The following is an 18,331-nucleotide window of genomic DNA, read 5'->3' as shown; positions in this document are numbered from 1 at the left end:
TTTTTTCTCTCTAGGGAGAATGTATTTATTGCAATTGAGAGCAGGATGGTTGCTGCTATAAAAAGAATGGAAAGGTGATCTATATCTTCCTTTTTTATTTGACCCAAACTCTGTGCATGCATGTATGTATGTATATGTCTGGAAAAGAACAGGAGCTGACATGTAAAAGAAATGGGTGAAAAACTGATGAAGTAATATCACCATGTAACTGAAAAAAAAAAAGGGGGGGGTGGGGAGGGGCACTGGCTGACATCTTTAAAAACAGAGAGAAGAATCCTAGGAAAAACTTCATCTTTGTCAACTTTGCCTTTAGACTAGTAAATACTTGTTATAGTGGAAAAGATAAAATTGGAGCCCTAAGTATTTAACTTAATCCCTTGCCTCCTGCAGAAGCAGACCAGGCTCAAAATTTGCCATTGTTTCACGGCATTTTAGGCTCTCTGTACACAAAAATGTCCACTGATATGATCAAAGTCCACATTTTTCAACCCTGTCATTAAGTACTCTGGGAGTAGTCCAACAAAACCAAAAAGACAATGCATAATTTTCTGCTTGATTTAACAGAATATGTTCTTCTCTAAGGAATGAAAATGAGGAGGCCCAGTTTCCTACAGATTTATATTCTTTGTTCCTTTTTCTGTGCTCTAGGACAATAAATCCTTTCTCCTCTGCTCTCATTTTTCTCTATGAAATCCTTGCTTGTGGTAGGTAATCTTAAAACTATGTGAATTCTGTTTGATTGACTGACAGTCAGTCCTGCTTATCTTTCTCTCCTTCTACCCAAATGCTGAATCTGGGTGTGAATTTTGCAGGAATTTAATGATCTTCATCTTAAAAACCTGGTTGAAGTTTCCTACTGTGTTCAAAAGCTATTAAGAGGTCTGAAGAAACACACTTACTGCATAAATTTAACTGTCTTAGAAAATAAAATTTATAACTTTGACTTTTGACTTTATTTTACAGTTATGAGATAGTAGAGACTTATATGCAAAGCAAATTAAATACAACAGTGTAGGCTACATCATGGGAAAAAAAAAGGATCAGCTGACTAGGCTAGCAGATAAGCACAGATATGAGCAAACAACTGCTAGCTATCTGCATTTAATATAAAATTTTACTGAAATGAACTTTGTGCAAGGAAAAGCAGGGGCTGTGCCAGCAGATATCTCTATTTTCAGACTACGATATATATATTGGGGAACAAAATAGACCTTCAAACTTCCCTGCTGCTTGTGTAGTGTCTTGTGCTCCAAATACAGGAGTCCCTGGCTGCAGTATCTGCAAAAGCCTGGATTTTCAGAGACTGCTTCTGTGACCTGACCCTGACCTGCAATGCATACATTGCTGAAATGCTGGCAGGGTTTTGTGCACAGCTGTTCAGCCAACCCTTCCTCTCTAAGTAGCTGTGGAAGGTTCTGTATAGCTCATATGCTAAAAAGTATATTTTACAATAAAGCAGCAGTAAAGATATTAAAATGTTAGGCGAAAACAATAAAATAGCTTGTTCAAATGTGCATGCTTTTTGCTGTGTCAAGCTGATCATAACAACAACAACAACAACAAAATCCGTTTCACTATGCACAAATACTTTATTTTATTTAGGTGAGAAATCCGGAGGTTCAATGCTTCACAAAAGTTTTTGCTCCTAAGAAGTGTGCAAACTGCAGCATAATATTTGGCAAGCGTTACATTGCTGGAGACCCTGTCTTTTCAGATACGTTAATTTGAAATGTTAGTTCTTGCTACCTAGAAATGATGCAGGAGAAAATTGAGCACGTTGTAGCAGGCATTTGAAAAACATACTCAACATTTTCTCATGCACCTAATAAAAGCTCCTAGACAAGACAAACACTTCCATTTGAAACACTGCTTATTCAATTCACGCTCCTTATAAAAGGAACCTTTCAATAGGTAAAACAGATTTCTCATCAGCTGGATGGCCTCTACTTGATCTCCTTCTATGACAAGGTGACACGCTTAGTGGATGAGGGAAAGGCTGTGGATGTGGTCTACCTTGACTTCAGTAAAGCATTTGACACCGTTCCCCACAGCATTCTCCTCAGGAAACTGGCTGCTCATGGCTTGGACTGGTGTACACTTCATTGGGTTAAGAGTTGGTTGGATGGCCGGGCCCAGAGAGTTGTAGTGAATGGAGTCAAATCCAGTTGGAGGCTGGTCACTAGTGGAGTCCCCCAGGGCTCGGTACTGGGGCCAGTCCTCTTTAACATCTTCATCGATGATCTGGATGAGGGGATTGAGTGCACCCTCAGCAAGTTTGCAGATGACACCAAGTTAGGTGTGTGTGTCGATCTGCTCGAGGGTAGGAAGGCTCTGCAGGAGGATCTGGAGAGGCTGGACCGATGGGCTGAGGTCAACTGCATGAAGTTCAACAAGGCCAAGTGCCGGGTCCTGCACCTGGGGCACAACAACCCCAAACAGAGCTACAGGCTGGGAGATGTGTGGTTAGAAAGCTGCCTGGCAGAGAAGGACCTGGGAGTATTGGTTGACAGTCAGCTGAATATGAGCCAGCAGTGTGCTCAGGCGGCCAAGAAGGCCAACAGCATCCTGGCTTGCATAAGAAACAGCGTGGCCAGCAGGTCCAGGGAAGTGATTGTCCCCCTGTACTCGGCTCTGGTGAGGCCGCACCTCGAGTACTGCATTCAGTTTTGGGCCCCTCGCTACAAGAAGGACATGGAGGTGCTTGAGCGAGTCCAGAGAAGGGCTATGAAGCTGGCGAGGGGTCTGGAGAACAAGTCTTACGAGGAGCGGCTGAGGGAGCTGGACTGTTTAGCCTGGAGAGGAGGAGGCTCAGGGGCGACCTTAATCAGGTACCTGAAAGGAGGCTGTAGCGAGGTGGGGGTTGGTCTATTCTCCCACGTGCCTGGTGACACGACGAGGGGGAATGGGCTAAAGTTGCGCCAGGGGAGGTTTAGTTTGGATGTTAGGAAGAACTTCTTTACTTAACGGGTTGTTAGTCACTGGAATAGGCTGCCCAGGGAAGTGGTTGAGTCACCATCCCTGGAGGTCTTTAAAAGACGTTTAGATGTAGAGCTTAGGGATATGGTTTAGTGGAAGATTTGTTAGCGTTAGGTCAGAGGTCTCAGTGATCTTGGAGGTCTCTTCCAACCTAGACTATTCTGTGATTCTGTGATTCTGTGATACTTAATATAAATGCAGTGCATGAGGCCTGGTTTCATAGTGCTCAAATGTATATTAAAAGAAAAAAAAAAAAAAAAAAAAAAGTAGAATCTCATATCCACTAAATGAGGCAATGGTAGGACCAACTTAATCCCTAGCTACTGTGGTCTCATAACCCACATTACATTTCCTCATCTCTTGACTCAGTCTTCAGCGTTTGCCAGTAGGAGAGGGGAAGTAAGCCTGCCCGAGTCTGTCAAGTCATAAAAGACAATTCCGACTACAGCTGAAGGAAGTGGTGGCAGGGGGAGCAGGAAATGATTTTCAACCGTACCAGCACAGAACACTACTCTGGCAATACAAGGGAGCGTGTAATGGTACTTAAAGGCTCCTTGGAAGATAACCTTTCCAGAATAAGGGGAGGGGAGGCTGGAGGCACCACGATGCCAGTGGCATGGAGCCCACTCCCTGCTTGTTGGTGTGCCAGCCATGCCGGAGCCCCACCATGGTGCCTGGGCCCTGCAGCATTGTGCTGAGACTCTCATCATGGCCACATTGTCCTCAGCCTGCTACCTTCTTCCTTTTCTAGTTAGAAGTGGGGTGAAGGGTCTTCCAGTAGCAGCCCAGGCCTTGCTTGAGGCCTCAGGAAGGAGATGGAGCTGCCTCCAGCAGGCCTTTGCCCAGGCTGCCATGCTGTGGCTTACTTCTCTCAGAGCACCCACCCTGGGCTGCAGTGGCCTCTCCCTGCCCCAGCTGCTGAATCTCCCCAGCAGGGGAGAGGGTGACAGACCCTGTATGTACACGTATATGTGGTCCAGCCAGTGGCTGTGATCTCCTGGATGGGTTGGCCTGTGGTTTCCTTCTCCTGGGATCACACCTTTGAAGCCTGACACTGTCCCAAAGGCAGGAGCACAGCAGTGCCGTATGTAGGTCAACAGCAGTAACAGGGTGTTTACTTTTGATTTATTGAAATGTAATTAAAAATACTTGCTTAACAACTACAATGGTAAAACAAAATTTTACCATTTAACAATGGTAAAATAAAACATCACAGCTGATAAATTATGGTAAAATGGAAAGAGCTCCAAACACTGGCAGATGTATGTCCCAGGCAAGCTCCATCTCCACAGGGTGTGCTCCTTCAGGTACCTCTCTGCCACCCCAGGAAGCCTGTGTTTGTGCTAGGCCACACAAGGCTTTTTGCGAGAAATCTGTGAGGAAATTTCCTCCTGTGGTCCCAGCCCCCCCTGGGTTTTGTCATCCTGAGGAACCACCTTGACCTGGTTGTGATGCAGGAGAGCCCATGCTCGTACCCAGGTGGGGGCAATCAGTGCTGCTGGCAGCCCTGCCCTGCCCTCCCCTCCCCTTCCCTTCCTTTTCATTTCCCCTCCACCTGAGCTGAGGCTAGGGTAGGCTGGTACTGTTGGGGGCATCCAGGGGTCTGTCCTGTTGTTAAAAGTAATACCAGTCTCTGATAGCTGTTTCCTTTTCTAAGAGGAATGTGTTAATGTGGAAGTATCTGAGAATGCAAGGACGATGTGTAAGCTTTAAACTGTAAGTTTTAAACCTCCTTTGAGTGCTCCTCTGTTAGCATCTCCTGACCTTCACAGAAGACTAAGGGGTGAGGAGGATCTCAGGCCTATGCCTGGGATCTCTCCTCTTGAACTTTTGACTGGCCACTGGCATCTTATATTAAATGAGGTAGACAAGCTCCGGGACCAGTCTAAATTGCTTGTTGTCTATAACAAGCTAAGAACAAGTTATAGTTACTCCTAAAAATGAAGTATCCTTCTTGAACCTTAGGAGAACAAACAAACAAGCAAGCTCTTTTCCCTATTTACTTTCTATTGAAAGGGGTTTTTGCTTGTTTGGTTTTGTTCTTTGGCGTGCAGTGTTGAATACATTCTTAGTTTTTTCAAATGAAGCTTATGCAGATGCCAGAATGCTTTGGTTGCTGCTGTCTTTAATAATATTATGTTTCTTGTCAGAAGCTAAGCACTTAAAATGTTTAATTTTTTTTTATATTTGGTTAATGTTAACTGTTTGTACGTCTCAGCAAATGTTGATTGAGAGTTGTGTCTATCACTGCCACATTAGAGTAACTGTGAGTGCCTTCTATGCCTTCCATATATTAAAAAACAAATTCTTTGATGTTCACGTACAAAGCTTTTCACGTAAGTAAATTCATTTTAGTGATACTATTTCCCCATATTGATCAGAAATACTAGCAGGAGTTCATGTTTGTTTAGGATACCACATTACCACATTCAGGAAGATTGTTCAGAAAGTGGATATATATATATCCACTATATATTTCTTATAGTTCTTTTTCTTTTAGGTTTACAGTCATAGATTTTTTTTAAAAAAAAAAAAAAGAAAGAAAGAAAAGAAATGAAAATTATTTTTATTATAATATGTTTAAACTCAGGTAATATCCTTATCTGTACATTTTTAAAAACAAAATTGCTCATCAGGATGTGCTGTATGAAAGCTAGGAAGTAGCGCACGTACATGATGCATTTGTAGAGAGATAAGTTTCTAGCGTCTAATTAAAAAACAAAGATCAGTCTTTTACTTGACTGTGTTATTACCCCAGCTTTGTTGATGGCTTGATCTTGCAGCATAATTGACAGTATGATTACTACTGGTGAATTACGATTAGTAGTAATGGGAGTGTTTTGAGACTGTGAGTTTCTGGAGAAGAAAAGAGTGGGGAATGTTTTAGAACACCTCACTAAATCTGCATTTCCTTTACACATTCAATCCATAGTATCTGTATTTTACTTCTGTACTATGTTTATTTTGGGAAGTTTTTAGTGGGCTAAGAGGTTTTAGATGGGGTTGGAAGCTACAAGGCTTCAGTTATAATAAAATGTTTCGTTCTTGTCAGCTCTCTAATGAATAAAAATCCCTCTCACGTCAAGGTAGTATTCTACTATTATGGTTCCTTCCAGTTGTGCCTTAGGTAATTCTTAGTGTGTATCTTCAGATGGAGTAGATTCTTTGAGCTTTTGAAAGCCTTTTTCAAGTATGTAATAATGTCATACAAGTTTAAATACTACAACAAATTAGAAACTAAGATAACAGAATCTAAATTAAGATAACTAATTAAGGTAACAGAAAACAAAGGCAGGAATGGAGACAAAAGGCAAAGTGACCTAATGCTGTTCTTGCAGATTTTGCTTCACTAGCTCAAGTTAGTATACTTATGGGTTTGTTTTGTTTTGTTTTTTACTAAATTATAAAATTGAAAAAGAAGAATAAAAAGTAGATGAATTATGTCATTAGATCAGTGTTTTTTCTGGTTTTCACTTAATGTACAAGGTCATGTGATATACTTAAAACTTTTGAGTTCTTGTGGATGGAAATACTTCGGGTGCCTAAGCCACAGGCCCCTCAGGACAGGACTTGCATCAGAGCAGTTAGTGAACAAAAAGCACAAGGAAAAAATTATGATGGTTCAGAATTACTTAGTTATGACTTAGTTATATGTATTAATGACAGTGTTCTTCTTTCCCAACTGAATTAACAGTAATTATTTAACAATGACAACAGCCCAAGTTTGTAAAGGTATTTGGGGTGGACTGGGTGGACTGGGTGGGGGGGAAGGAAGTGCCGGGGGGGGGGGGGGGGGAGGGCTGCATATTTTTTTTAAAGTGTGAGTGATATTTTTTCTTATTATTAAATATGTATTAAGGCAGAGAAAAGCAGCTGAAACCTCTCATAGGTAGAGAATGATATCAGAAGTAATAATTAAGTAAACCAGTAGGATGCATTTATCTGGAATAATGTATTATTTTAGGCGAAAGAGAAATTGCTGCTAAAGGAGCTCAGTAGTGTGAGGAATGTGTAAAGTCCTTCACAGAAAATGAACCAAGTAGACCAGGCAATTTAGAGAGATATATCGGATTTTTGGCTGAATATGAATCACAATACTGAACTGATCCAACTTGGTGATTCAGTATGCTTTCGCTCTTTGGTTTCTATTGGAGTTATTTTAAATCTAAATTTTAAAAGGGGAGGTGCGTACCTGTCTGGAAGTTCAGAAAATGTAGCTATGAGGTATGGATGCTTACACATCTAAACCAAAAATGGAGGAAAAGAAACAATTGTTGCACAAGGCTCCAAAATAGTTAGCAAGCATCTGTGTTTAAATCAATTATTAAATATATAGGGTGAAATGGAGGAATGCTTTACAGTATCCTTTTCCTTAGTTGCATTTGAATAGTTCTGTTTTCTTGTTTGTTTTTTCTTGTTTCATGCCAGATGTTCTTAGCAGGGAAAACAATGGTGGTGTGTTTTAATATTGATGAGTTGAATCTCCTGAGAATAATAGTATATGTACCTTCTCGGAATACAAATTGTGGGAGGCTTTTTATAATGTAATTACTATGATGCATTGAATTTTAAGTGCTGCTCTTTAAAACTGTGGAAAGAACTCTTTGTTTATTATCTTTATTCTATCTACTTCCAGAGTGATTCTCCTTTTAAAATTATTTATCATGTTTTGGTGGCCTTTAGAAAGTAAACATGTAAATCACCAGAGGTACTGTGTAATCCGTCAAAGTAGCATATGCTTAAGCCCCTTATAAATTATTGAATAATTATAATATTTATCTTTCCAATGTTATTAATTATTCCACGATTGTTCAAATGAATAAATTAAAGTACCCTTCTTTAACTTTTTTTTTTTCTTTCCCCCTCCAGGAACGTGAACAGTGAAGTCCTGAAATTATAAATGATTTGGTGACACACTGAGCTTGCAATGCAGGCAATAAAAACTGTGGAAAAAGAAGTGACTTTTATAAAGGAGATACTTTTCACAGAATCTTTCCCAAAGAAACAGGAGTGCAGCAGAAGCCCAGAGAGCAGGCGGCTCTGTGAGCAGCAGCCATTGGAAGGAGCTGTCTGCAGCTCGCAGTGCTGTACTGAGCATGTCCCAGCGGAGCCCAGTGCAAGCAGCACATTATGCAAAAAGGCAGCTCTAGCAGATGGGAGAGAGGCACAGCAAGCATTTGCTTCACTTGCATCACCACCGCCTGAAAACAAACCTGGATCGCGAGAGGGGATCTTGCCGGCAGGCCAAAGGAAAGAAAACCGGGAGCATGGCTTGATTACCGAAGGTGTTGCGCTGAGAAAAATCATGGGGAATCAAGATGGGAAGCTAAGGAAAAATACAGGTGATGTGCATGAAGGAGGAGAGGATGCCTCTGGGCCGAAGGATACAGATGGCACAAAGAAGGTATCGGGAAGCAGAAGGGGACTGGGGAAGCATGCAAAAGGAAGTGAATCTGCTAAAAAGAAGAGTAAGTCAGACTCGAGGGCCTCAGTATTTTCAAATTTGAGGATCAGAAAAAATCTGTCCAAGGCTAAAGATGGGAACAGTAGTTCAAGGGAGGATGTTCTGGAAAGCCAGGCCTTGCAGACTGCAGAGCTGGACAGTACTCATTCAATTGTTACTAAAACCCCAGATATAAGCATCTCTGCCGATGAAGGGGGTCTCTCAGACACAGATGCTGAACATTTTGAAATCAGAAATGAAACCGTCCCAGCTGCTGCAGAGACACAGGATGGACAAAGGACCAGCTCTGGCTCCGATACGGATATATACAGTTTCCATTCAGCCACAGAACAAGAGGATTTGCTTTCTGATATCCAGCAAGCTATTAGACTGCAGCAGCAGCAGGGGGCAATTAACATTGGAACTGAGGACCTTGTCACCAAAACAATGGGCCGACACATGGCTAATTTGCAAGCAGCCCCCTTGGATTTTGAACGGTTTCTTTCAGTAACTACTACTGACAAAGAGAGTAGCCCAGACACTGTGAAGGCTTTTCCAGCAGTATCTGAAATTGCGGAAAATGTTCCCGTCTCCTGTGCAACTGAACGTGAACTGAAAGAAGCAGTAAATGGAACAGGCTCTCCTGGTAACGGCTTATTTGAAAAACAAGAATGTAAGCTATTTATCAAGGAACAGGAACAGCTCACTGCTGGAGTAGATGCTGTAGCTGGTGAACTAGAAGATGATTTAAACAGAACTGCTGTTGAAAATGAGTCTGAAACCCAGAGCTTCACACTACGTTCTCCAACCTCAGTAGTAGATTCTGAGACTAAAATTGGTGAAGTGCAGGCTATTGATTTGCAGGGTTCAGTAACAGAGGATGGTATTTCAGATGCAGGCCATGATCATGCTGTTGAGACTCAGGAAGGGGAACATACTCGGCCAGACAGTCAAGAGGACCTGCATAATGGTTTATCTACAGAAATGAAAGATAGCATTTTGTCCTCCGAGGGGACAGCAGGCAGTCCGATGCTTGGTTCCCGATGCTTTAAGCCCTATCTAATTAATCCTTGTTACATCAAAACCACAACTAGGCAACTGAGTTCTCCCAACCATTCACCTTCTCCATCCCCATCCCAGAGCCCACTTTTTGCAAGGAGGCAGGAGTCTTTCCACAAAAAAGAAAAAGTCCCAATCAAGAAGCAGAGGTCTGCTAGTTTGGCAGGTTTGTTTAGTCGTTCAGCAGACTGGACAGAAGAGGTATCTAATCACAAATATGAGATAACACAGAAGGTGGGCTCTGCAGGCTATTTGGAGCACAAGGGGTTTAGAGAGAAATTTCAAACAGAAAGAGTGCCTTTGACTCATTCAAGAAAGTCCTCAGGGGTGCAGGCTTCTGCAGAGACATTTCCCAATGTCTTTTCAGGTGAGTGACATGTATTAAGCTTTTTGTTTTTTTTGGGGGGGGGGCGGGGGGGGAGTCTTTGAACTATATTTAAAATACTTGAATTCAGTCCTTTGCATGTACTGTTGTCTTTACTTGAACTGACAGTTCTAAAATGGAAGGCCTAACCTTACAACCACATTCCCATTTTATTAATGAGAATAGCTTCTCTGTATTCAGTGTCAGCCAGTAAAGGAAGTGCCTAACTCTTTGAAGTTTTTCTTTTTACTCTTCTTTGTCTACATCCTGTTGAAAAAGGCCGGATGCATTAGAAGTGTTTCTGTTAAAAATGCTAACAGATGCATTATTTGAAGCAGACCAGCTCTCTGCTTAAATGGTCTTTCGGAGCTGAAGCTTTCTTTAACTGTGAGCCTGCAGGCTTTTCTTGTGCTAGGCACAAGATATACTGTAATAATTCTGATATGTTGTAAATATTTGGGTGCTGCACCTGGTATTAGACTGAGGCAATGATGTACATAGTGCACTTCATACAAAAAGGAAAAAGGCATGCAAGCACAGAAGAACAGCACTACAGGAAAGAACCAATTTCCCCTTCAGAAGGGAAAAAAGAGGAGGAAAATGTTAATGGCTTCAAAAGGCAGAATAAAATGGAGAAGAGAAACAGTGTAGAGTAGGTTTTGGTAGTTCTGGCTGGCTGCTGTTCAGGCTGCATCATGTGACTCATTCAGGAAAGCATTCTTTTACCTTGTCTGTTAGGCAGCTTGCATCCCCTTGAAAAGGCCTAGAAACGTAGTCTAAATATGAAGTACTGTGCATAGATTTTTACATTGTCCTGCACTGTGGTTTTTTGTTGCCGTTCATTTCCTTGCCTTTGGTTTTCCTCTCTTTCCTCTATCTGCAATTTTTTTGGTAAAAGCTAAGGCATTGACAAATAGAGAAGGCCTGTCACATCTGTCAAATATGATGTATACACAGGAAGTTCAGCAACATATTCCTTTAATTTTTCACTTAAGAAAACTGTAACACAAAGAATACATATTCATTGCAAACATCAGTTGTAAGATTAAAGCAGCTGAATCAATAATCACTGTCCAAGTTTGTTTTGAATGGGTCTGTTCTAGATGTGTGAGCACAGTAACTACATATGTATCAGAGCCATTTGCAAAAAATAGGGAGAACCTTCTTGTGCTTTTATGAAAAATAAACAAATTAGTATCATTTATGAAGGGAACAATTACATGATTTAAAAATCACATACAACCAAACAATTGAGCTATCAACAACTATTCATTATGAAAAGACTATCTTATAATGCAGATTAAAAAATATATATAACTTGTAGTCACTTGCATTCACTTTCTCTGTACTAGTTACGCTGTACTTGACATCAAAATATTACTAGTGAATGAACCTGCCTGGAAACACAAGTTAGAATTAGTGTCTTTTCACAGCAACAAACTCCAGGAGTTCATAATACTCAGGTAAAACATTTGTCAATTAAAATCACAAGAATACTTTCATTTTTCAGTTGTCTTGAAAAGAAATCCCCAACCTCACACAAAAAGCTTCCCCTCTCAGGGGAGCCAGCCCTCTCCAAAGAGAGCTGAATCCTTTTTGTGTTTTAAATCCCTTCCACCCATTTACTTAGATTTAATTTCAACCATTCTTATTTAAAGTTTTGCAACTGGAGGTGATTTCTACTTTCAAGTTTTTGGAGTGTAAAACACACATTTTTATTTTTATTTTTTATTTTATTTTTTTTTGCTATCAATCAACTTATAAACACAGTGCAAAGCTTTAAATTGCATCACCAGTAATTAAACTCAGCTTTATGGTGGTGCTATGAGGAAAATAACTTTTTGGAAAATTTCAAGGACAGTTACTTTTAAAACCTTATTTTCTAGGAAACAATCTTCTTCATGTTTCCTTACAAATTTTTGATTTACCTGTTATTGAAGTATTTTTTTGTTATTGTTTTCTCTTATCCCACCAACAGTTATACTGTGAAGGGACCACTGTCCAATGCAACAGTAGTTCTGTCTCTTATGGAAATTACTGTGACCCTCATTTGCATGTATATGCCAGCTGTCTTTACAGGCAGAGGACAATTACACCTTTCAGTTCATGCAGAGTAGCTTGAAATGGGGGAATTGGTAATGACATGATAACGCTTCATCTCTCTTTTTGGTTGGTCTTCTTGGTTTTATAAAATGTATTTATAAACTGAAAATTATCAGGAATACACAGTTAATAACGACCATGCAAGGAAAAGGGAAATTAAACTGAACATTTATATTCCCACAAGCTGGCTGTCATTGCTGTAAGAACAGAAAATTCTTTTTATTTAAGCCTCTCTGCATAGCAACAATTACAGAAATAATTTCCTGGCAATGTAAATATTGTTTTAGAAAATTGCTGTGTTTTAATTGCATGCATCACATGAATCAATGTGGTGATTACAATCAGGCTTTTAGAAATAAACATAGAAATAAGGAATCATAAAGAATGCTTTATATCTATCTATCTATATGTGTGTGTATGTTAGCTTCTTGCCTGAAGCACAAAATCCTATGTTGCTGTGCAGTGACTGCAATGTTGGTTTTGCATTTATAACTAGAATAATGTAAAATATTCCACAACGCTTCAGTCATTGATTTTAATGACAGCAGATTCCATGCAGATGACTGGCCTGCTTTGGCACAACACTGTAGTTTGCCTGCGTGCCATTTGGTTTTCACAATGATCCATGTGAACTTAGGCTTCTTCAATGTGAAATGCAGATGGAACCAACAACTGGAATTGTAAATATGAATGTATCAATTAAAAAAATAGTTTTGTTTGAATTTTAGGGGGAGAAACAAAGAATACAGCTTGCCAAAAAAAAAAAAAAAAAAAAAAAAGGTTTTTCTAACTTTGCCTCTAATTAATATTTTTATTTTGATTTATGTGAGAAATAAATACAGTACATTATTTTGAATTGTATTTGATACAATGGCTAAGAATGTGGTGTGGACAAATCTATGGGCATTTTGTAATTAAGGCAGCAGATCTTTCTTTTTTTGATGAGGACAGCTGTATTTGAAATTGCAGTGACAGTAATTACAAGTTCTAGATTACCTGATGTGCAGTGGAGCCCGGGTTTCATGTTGTGTTCCCAGGAGGACACAAGCAGAACCTGAATGAATAAGGGTTGGCTCTTCAGGATGTGGCAGTGAATGATTTCTGCTAATGTCAAGACGGTGTCGAGGTGGGAAATGAAAAAATGTTTCCAAACATTCACATAACTGAAATAGAAGAGCTAATAGGCTCAGTTAAGAGAAAGGAGTTTATCCTTGCACTAATTTGAGTTGCAATGATTGCAAAGCAGATAGGAAGGGTCTGTTACATAAACTGAATGTAAGAGTTCAATCAGCTACCCCGGGCTGTAATTAAACTCTATCAAAACAAACCTATGCCCTTTCTAATCTCTGTTGGCTGACTGTAACGTTTGCTGTGTGAATCTATTTCAAACTGGCCATCTACCATTAAATTTCTTTTCACAATTTCATATTTGGCTTAACATTTGCTGTAAACAGGAAGCAAACAAAAATCTGATTGACTGTGAAAACAAAACCTGAAGTCAATCCTAGGCTTGCGTGCTCATGGCCTCGCTCTGATTTCCATGGAATGCAAGCCTGCTTCTCACAAAGGCCACTTTATGTCACTGCTGCAGAGTTCTAATGTCATCTACACCCACTTGCAGCTCCAGTACATTGTCTGCACGCTCCTACAAAGGTCTTAGTAAAGATAAGTATGTGAAAACTTGAAAAACTACAATGAAAGCTTCTTTCTGAGACATATAGTAGATCTCTTTAGATGTTTTTGTAAGCTTTTTTTTGCATTCTGATGCATGTGATGTTGCACACAATATGGATTTGTATTTATTGGCATGCTGAGAAAAATATCATGCAACTATTATGTAAGGCTATTTACAGTTTACTTTTTCACTGATGATGTTTTTTAGCAGTAGTACAAATGCATCTTTTATCCAGTGGTGGGACAATGTAGCCTCTTCCTAACTGCCTAAGAACATCCCTTCATGTGATGTGTGATCACGTAGTCTGCTGAACGTTGCCATTAAGCATCTATAGGAAAAGCTCCTCTTCTTTTTACCTAGAAAACTCAAGCCTGGGGGTGGGGGGGATAAAAAGGCTGCCAAAATCTAGTCCAGCTACTGTAAAAAGTGCTTGAAAATGGGCTGCAATTCATTATGGAAAAACTGCTGAGTGCTGATAAGCAGCTTTAATGTTACTGTGCCAACATTGCAATATGGGAATTGGAGCAATGTGAGTAATGTCACTGGAATGCTGGGCTGCCCCAGTGTTGTTTTGATAGTCTTATGATTAATGCTTTGATCTTTATGTGGAGCTTTGTTGGAAGTAACAGGTCTTGGTCATGGGGCTGGGTGACTGCATCTTTCGGGCAACCTCTGCTGGAGCCTGAGGTCTGACGGGCAGCCTGGCTCGTGCCTCAGCTAAAGATACGTTTTCTTGGTTGCCTGCTGATCTCTTTTGGGGAAAGGGAGAAAGAATAGTTTGTAGCTGAAGGTCCACGCAGCTCTGCTTGGATCTGAGGCCTGGCACCAGTGTTATATCCATCCCACGGAGGAGATGGCTAGAACCAGTAATGAAGGACGTTGTATGCTTCGGTGACTTCAGTTATGTGAAAAGAGCAAGGGATTCTTCCAGTATGAATAGCTATATGGAATTTAAGTTTGAATATGTTTCTTGGATCTAATTGTGCTTTGTTTTCTTTTGGAGGGTGCTGGATTGGTGGTGTCTGGATGCTGAACTTTTTGAGAAGTGTGTAGGTTCTTCTGTGCAAACCTATTTAAACCAGGCCTACTTACTCCTTAAAGCAGGCTTCACCTTTTTCTCTATGTTGTGGTGTCTAAAACAATAAAAAATAAAATTGGCACTGAAAAGCATCCCTAGGAATATTTTAGGCTGCCTGCATTATGAGGGATCAAGTGCTGATGTGAATCACAGTGACAGAAAATGTGAGAATACCAATTAGCCAAGGTATTTTGTTTGTGCTCTAGTTTAACTAGTCTCAGGATGATATGGCCAAGAGTATTCCTTATAAACTACTCCTGTCAAAATGTGAACTTATGTAAGGAAGGGTTGTGATAAAGCATATATGTGTGGGTGATTTTGTGGCTGTGGCTTTGACTATTTTCAGGCACATTTAAAAGCATAACTCTATCCTGGCTATGTGGAATATGATGGTTTCTTGAAACTTACATTTATGCATGCAATTTGTCTTTTTGTAAGAAGAGGTGATACAAGGAATACAGGGCTGAAGCAGACATTGTGCAAAGAAGGTGATGAAAGGATGTGTGAGGGCCTGACACTGTCACCGCACTCCTGCCTCTGAGCAGCAGCAACTTCCTGCATTCCTACATTGCTGTTCATGTGGATGAGGTTAAGGACAAGGAGATGGTCTTCATTACCTTGAGTAAAAAACTGACAATTTCTCACTTTATTTTCATGTTACTGCTGATGAGAATAAATTTCCTTCATGTTAATGGAATTGGCAAGGCTCCCTGACCATGAACAGTAGGTGGGCTGTGTTTTCTGATGCAAAAATTTGCATTATTCTCAGATAAATACAGAACATGACCTATTTTATCTATCTGTAGGTGTATATATGATATAACACATTAAATCAGTTAGCTGTTTTGCTAAGATGCAGTGGTAATGAGATTTACTACTATTGTGATGACACGTGTGCAATCCTCATAAATCCTAACATGGATGAAACTAAATAGAAATACATGAATTCAGAGGACACAGAAATGCTTGGGACCTTAGTGATTTTTGGTCTCGTGACACATACAGCTAAACAGTGGCAGGAAAGCCTAGTAAGAAATGAGACTTGCCTTTGAGATGTTCTTATTCAGCAGTAAAAATACGAATTGTTCAGTCTTAAGACTTATATGAAAATTATCAGGAGTGCCAGAGCTCTGAACCTGGTGTGAATCTGAATCAGGAGGAAGCATAGATAAATTCATTGTGGAAATAATTACAGGGGGTAGCTTTGATTCTAGAGTTTATTTGAAGCCAAGATCCGTCTCAGATGCCCCTTGAAGATGCATAATAAGTAGTGCATAGCAGGGGAAAAATAGCTGTTGCATCCTTCCCCCTTCTTTGCACCGATAAGGAAAAAGTCACAGCACAAAAGTCAATACTGCAGTAACATGATAATTAACAACATTAACATCTGCTAACAGTCATGGAGCAGAAGTGGTTTTCGTTTAGGGGAAAAAAAAAAAAAAAGGAAAAAAGAAAAACACAAACCCCAAACATTGCATTCACAATAGAGGGTGTGTATCTAAACACTTTTTTTTTTGTCATGCGAAGAGCCAAGTCAATATAGTATGCTGAGAACTGGCTGAGGGAAATATTTGATCACATCAGTGAAAGAACATAAAGACCTACTTATAGTGAGGGAGATGGGCTTAAGTTTATTTGGATGAAGTCTCAAGGAGCATAGAATATGGCACAGATATGTGCAAATGTGGCACAAATAGGCATGCATATACATATATATTTATTTTTCATGGAACATAACTAACTTTTTGCTTGTTCCATTTTTTCATCTTACCAGAGTGTTTTTTTCTTTGTACCTAACTTAAAAAAGCAAACAAACAGACAAAAGCCTATTAAACATTGTATAGATATAAAAAGTCAGCAGCTGTTCTAGATGGAGGAGATTAGACTTTGGGTGCATATGGTCCTGTAGAGAAAGAAAGCTAAGGCACATTGGGACTATCATAGCTAGGCTGAAAGAAATCAGTTGTGTCCCACTTCAGAGGCTTGCTGGTCCAGCTTAGTTTTGTTTTGTGACCTGTAGTTGGTTGTGCAAATACTTGAACTTACTTCTAGGGTAGAGATGGGCCAGATGCAATTAAATGCTAAATGAAATGTGGAATGATTGGGAATTGAGTAGTTTTATTAAACTGGGTCATAAAGAAAATCATGCTGTGTTTATCAGTTTGGACTGACAAAAGAAGAAGTTAGAAATAGCTGCCCAAAAAAACATCAGAGGTGCTTCTCACTTTAAAGAGTCAGACAAAGAAGTGTGGCTTTCCAGCAGCCTGGGAGAACCTGGCACAGAATACCAACTTCACGTTGCAAATCACCACAGAAACTAAAAGGGCAAAAATGGACGGAATTAAATACTTGCTGAGAGGAACCTAAGCACCTGGAAAATACAATCTGGAAGTTGCCAAAGATGCAAATGATACCTAAAACATTTGGTAGATAGACACACACAGATTCTGTTTTAATATAAATCACTCTGAAATGAGGAGGAAAGTTTTAGCAATGTACCTCTGTAATCTTCAATAATAATGCATTAGAAATTGAAAAGAAATGAAAGTGAAAGGAGACAAGCAATATAATGGTATGGGTGCGTGAATCTTTTTTATATTTTTAGAAAGGTATTTTGTAATGTATATCATTGTTGCATTGTAGCTGTGGAATTGTTTGTTCCTTAAAAAAAAAATCAGCTTCTGAAAGTCATTTAGTGGCACGTAAAAATACGCTTACCATTCACTGTCTTCATGATCGAACATACCTATTGAAATGTAAGATATTATCCTTACCTTTATAACTTATCCTTTATTATCATATATATAAGCCTAGTTAATACTTTGTCTCAATTTATGCTGTAATACATATGTATTATTAGAAAAAAACAGACTGGGAGAAAAATATAAAAACTTTGCCACTGTGAAAGCAAAATCTTAAGGAGCTTAATGCTCAAGCTAGAAATATGGAGTGCTTAAGAGACTTGCTAATTTGTAATGATTCAAAAAAAAAAAAGTCACAGTCCATCACAAATACTCTTAAATTTTGCATCTCTAGTGGTAGCAAAGTTTTAATATTTGCTTTTTAGAAAAAAAGTATTATGTTGTTATTGCAAATGATCCAGGCTATTTCAGTCCTCTTCAGTTTGGCTGCAGACAAGCAAGGCTTTCGAATGAATCTTGAAGACAGAAATTGTAAGATATTGTTGGCTACTCGATAAGAAGGTAAAGTAAAATAGAACAAAATACAGCCTCGTTTCAACAAAGATCAATAGGACTTTTTTTTTTTTTTTTAATGCATAGCTGTTTTCTAGGCAATGCAAAAGTGGTAGAAAGGGATTGATATGGGTTGTGTGCAAAACAGAATATTGCAAATCGCTTATCCAAAGGTGAAAATTACTGTTGGCTTTGACAAGGGACGCTGTCATGTATCTTCTCTTCCACCACAGGGGAACAAGTTCATTTTGGCCCAGTTCTACCTAGGGCTTTGATATGCTTGGTCAGGCAGTGGAATTTCATTGCATAGTTAGTGCGGGAGTAGAGCAGGCTCCTGACCTTAGCGCTTGCTGGTCTCAACGTTTTCATCACCAATGGAAATTTTCAGTAAACTCTTGTCTTCCTGTATTAAAACCCAAATTTCAAAATTAGGAGGTGA

General features: G+C 39.6%; 1 protein-coding gene across 6 annotated transcripts in view; it reads left to right on the top strand.

Moving 5' to 3' along the window:
* The first annotated feature begins 4,531 nt into the window (after positions 1-4,531).
* FMN2 (formin 2) overlaps positions 4,532-18,331 on the top strand; it is a 159,382-nt gene continuing 145,582 nt past the window's right edge. For all 6 annotated transcript variants that reach the window (XM_035322377.1, XM_035322374.1, XM_035322376.1 and 3 more), the window contains exons 1-2: positions 4,532-4,692; positions 7,846-9,845. In XM_035322377.1, the coding sequence (XP_035178268.1) occupies positions 7,904-9,845 (1,942 nt within the window). In that variant the 5' untranslated portion in view covers positions 4,532-4,692; positions 7,846-7,903. The remainder of the gene's footprint in view (positions 4,693-7,845; positions 9,846-18,331) is intronic.

Source organism: Oxyura jamaicensis, chromosome 3 (genome assembly GCF_011077185.1).
Source record: "Oxyura jamaicensis isolate SHBP4307 breed ruddy duck chromosome 3, BPBGC_Ojam_1.0, whole genome shotgun sequence".
Classification (NCBI taxonomy): Eukaryota; Metazoa; Chordata; class Aves; order Anseriformes; family Anatidae; genus Oxyura; species Oxyura jamaicensis.
The sequence above is the reverse complement of the archived record's forward strand: the minus strand, read 5'-3'. Positions and strand labels throughout refer to the sequence as shown.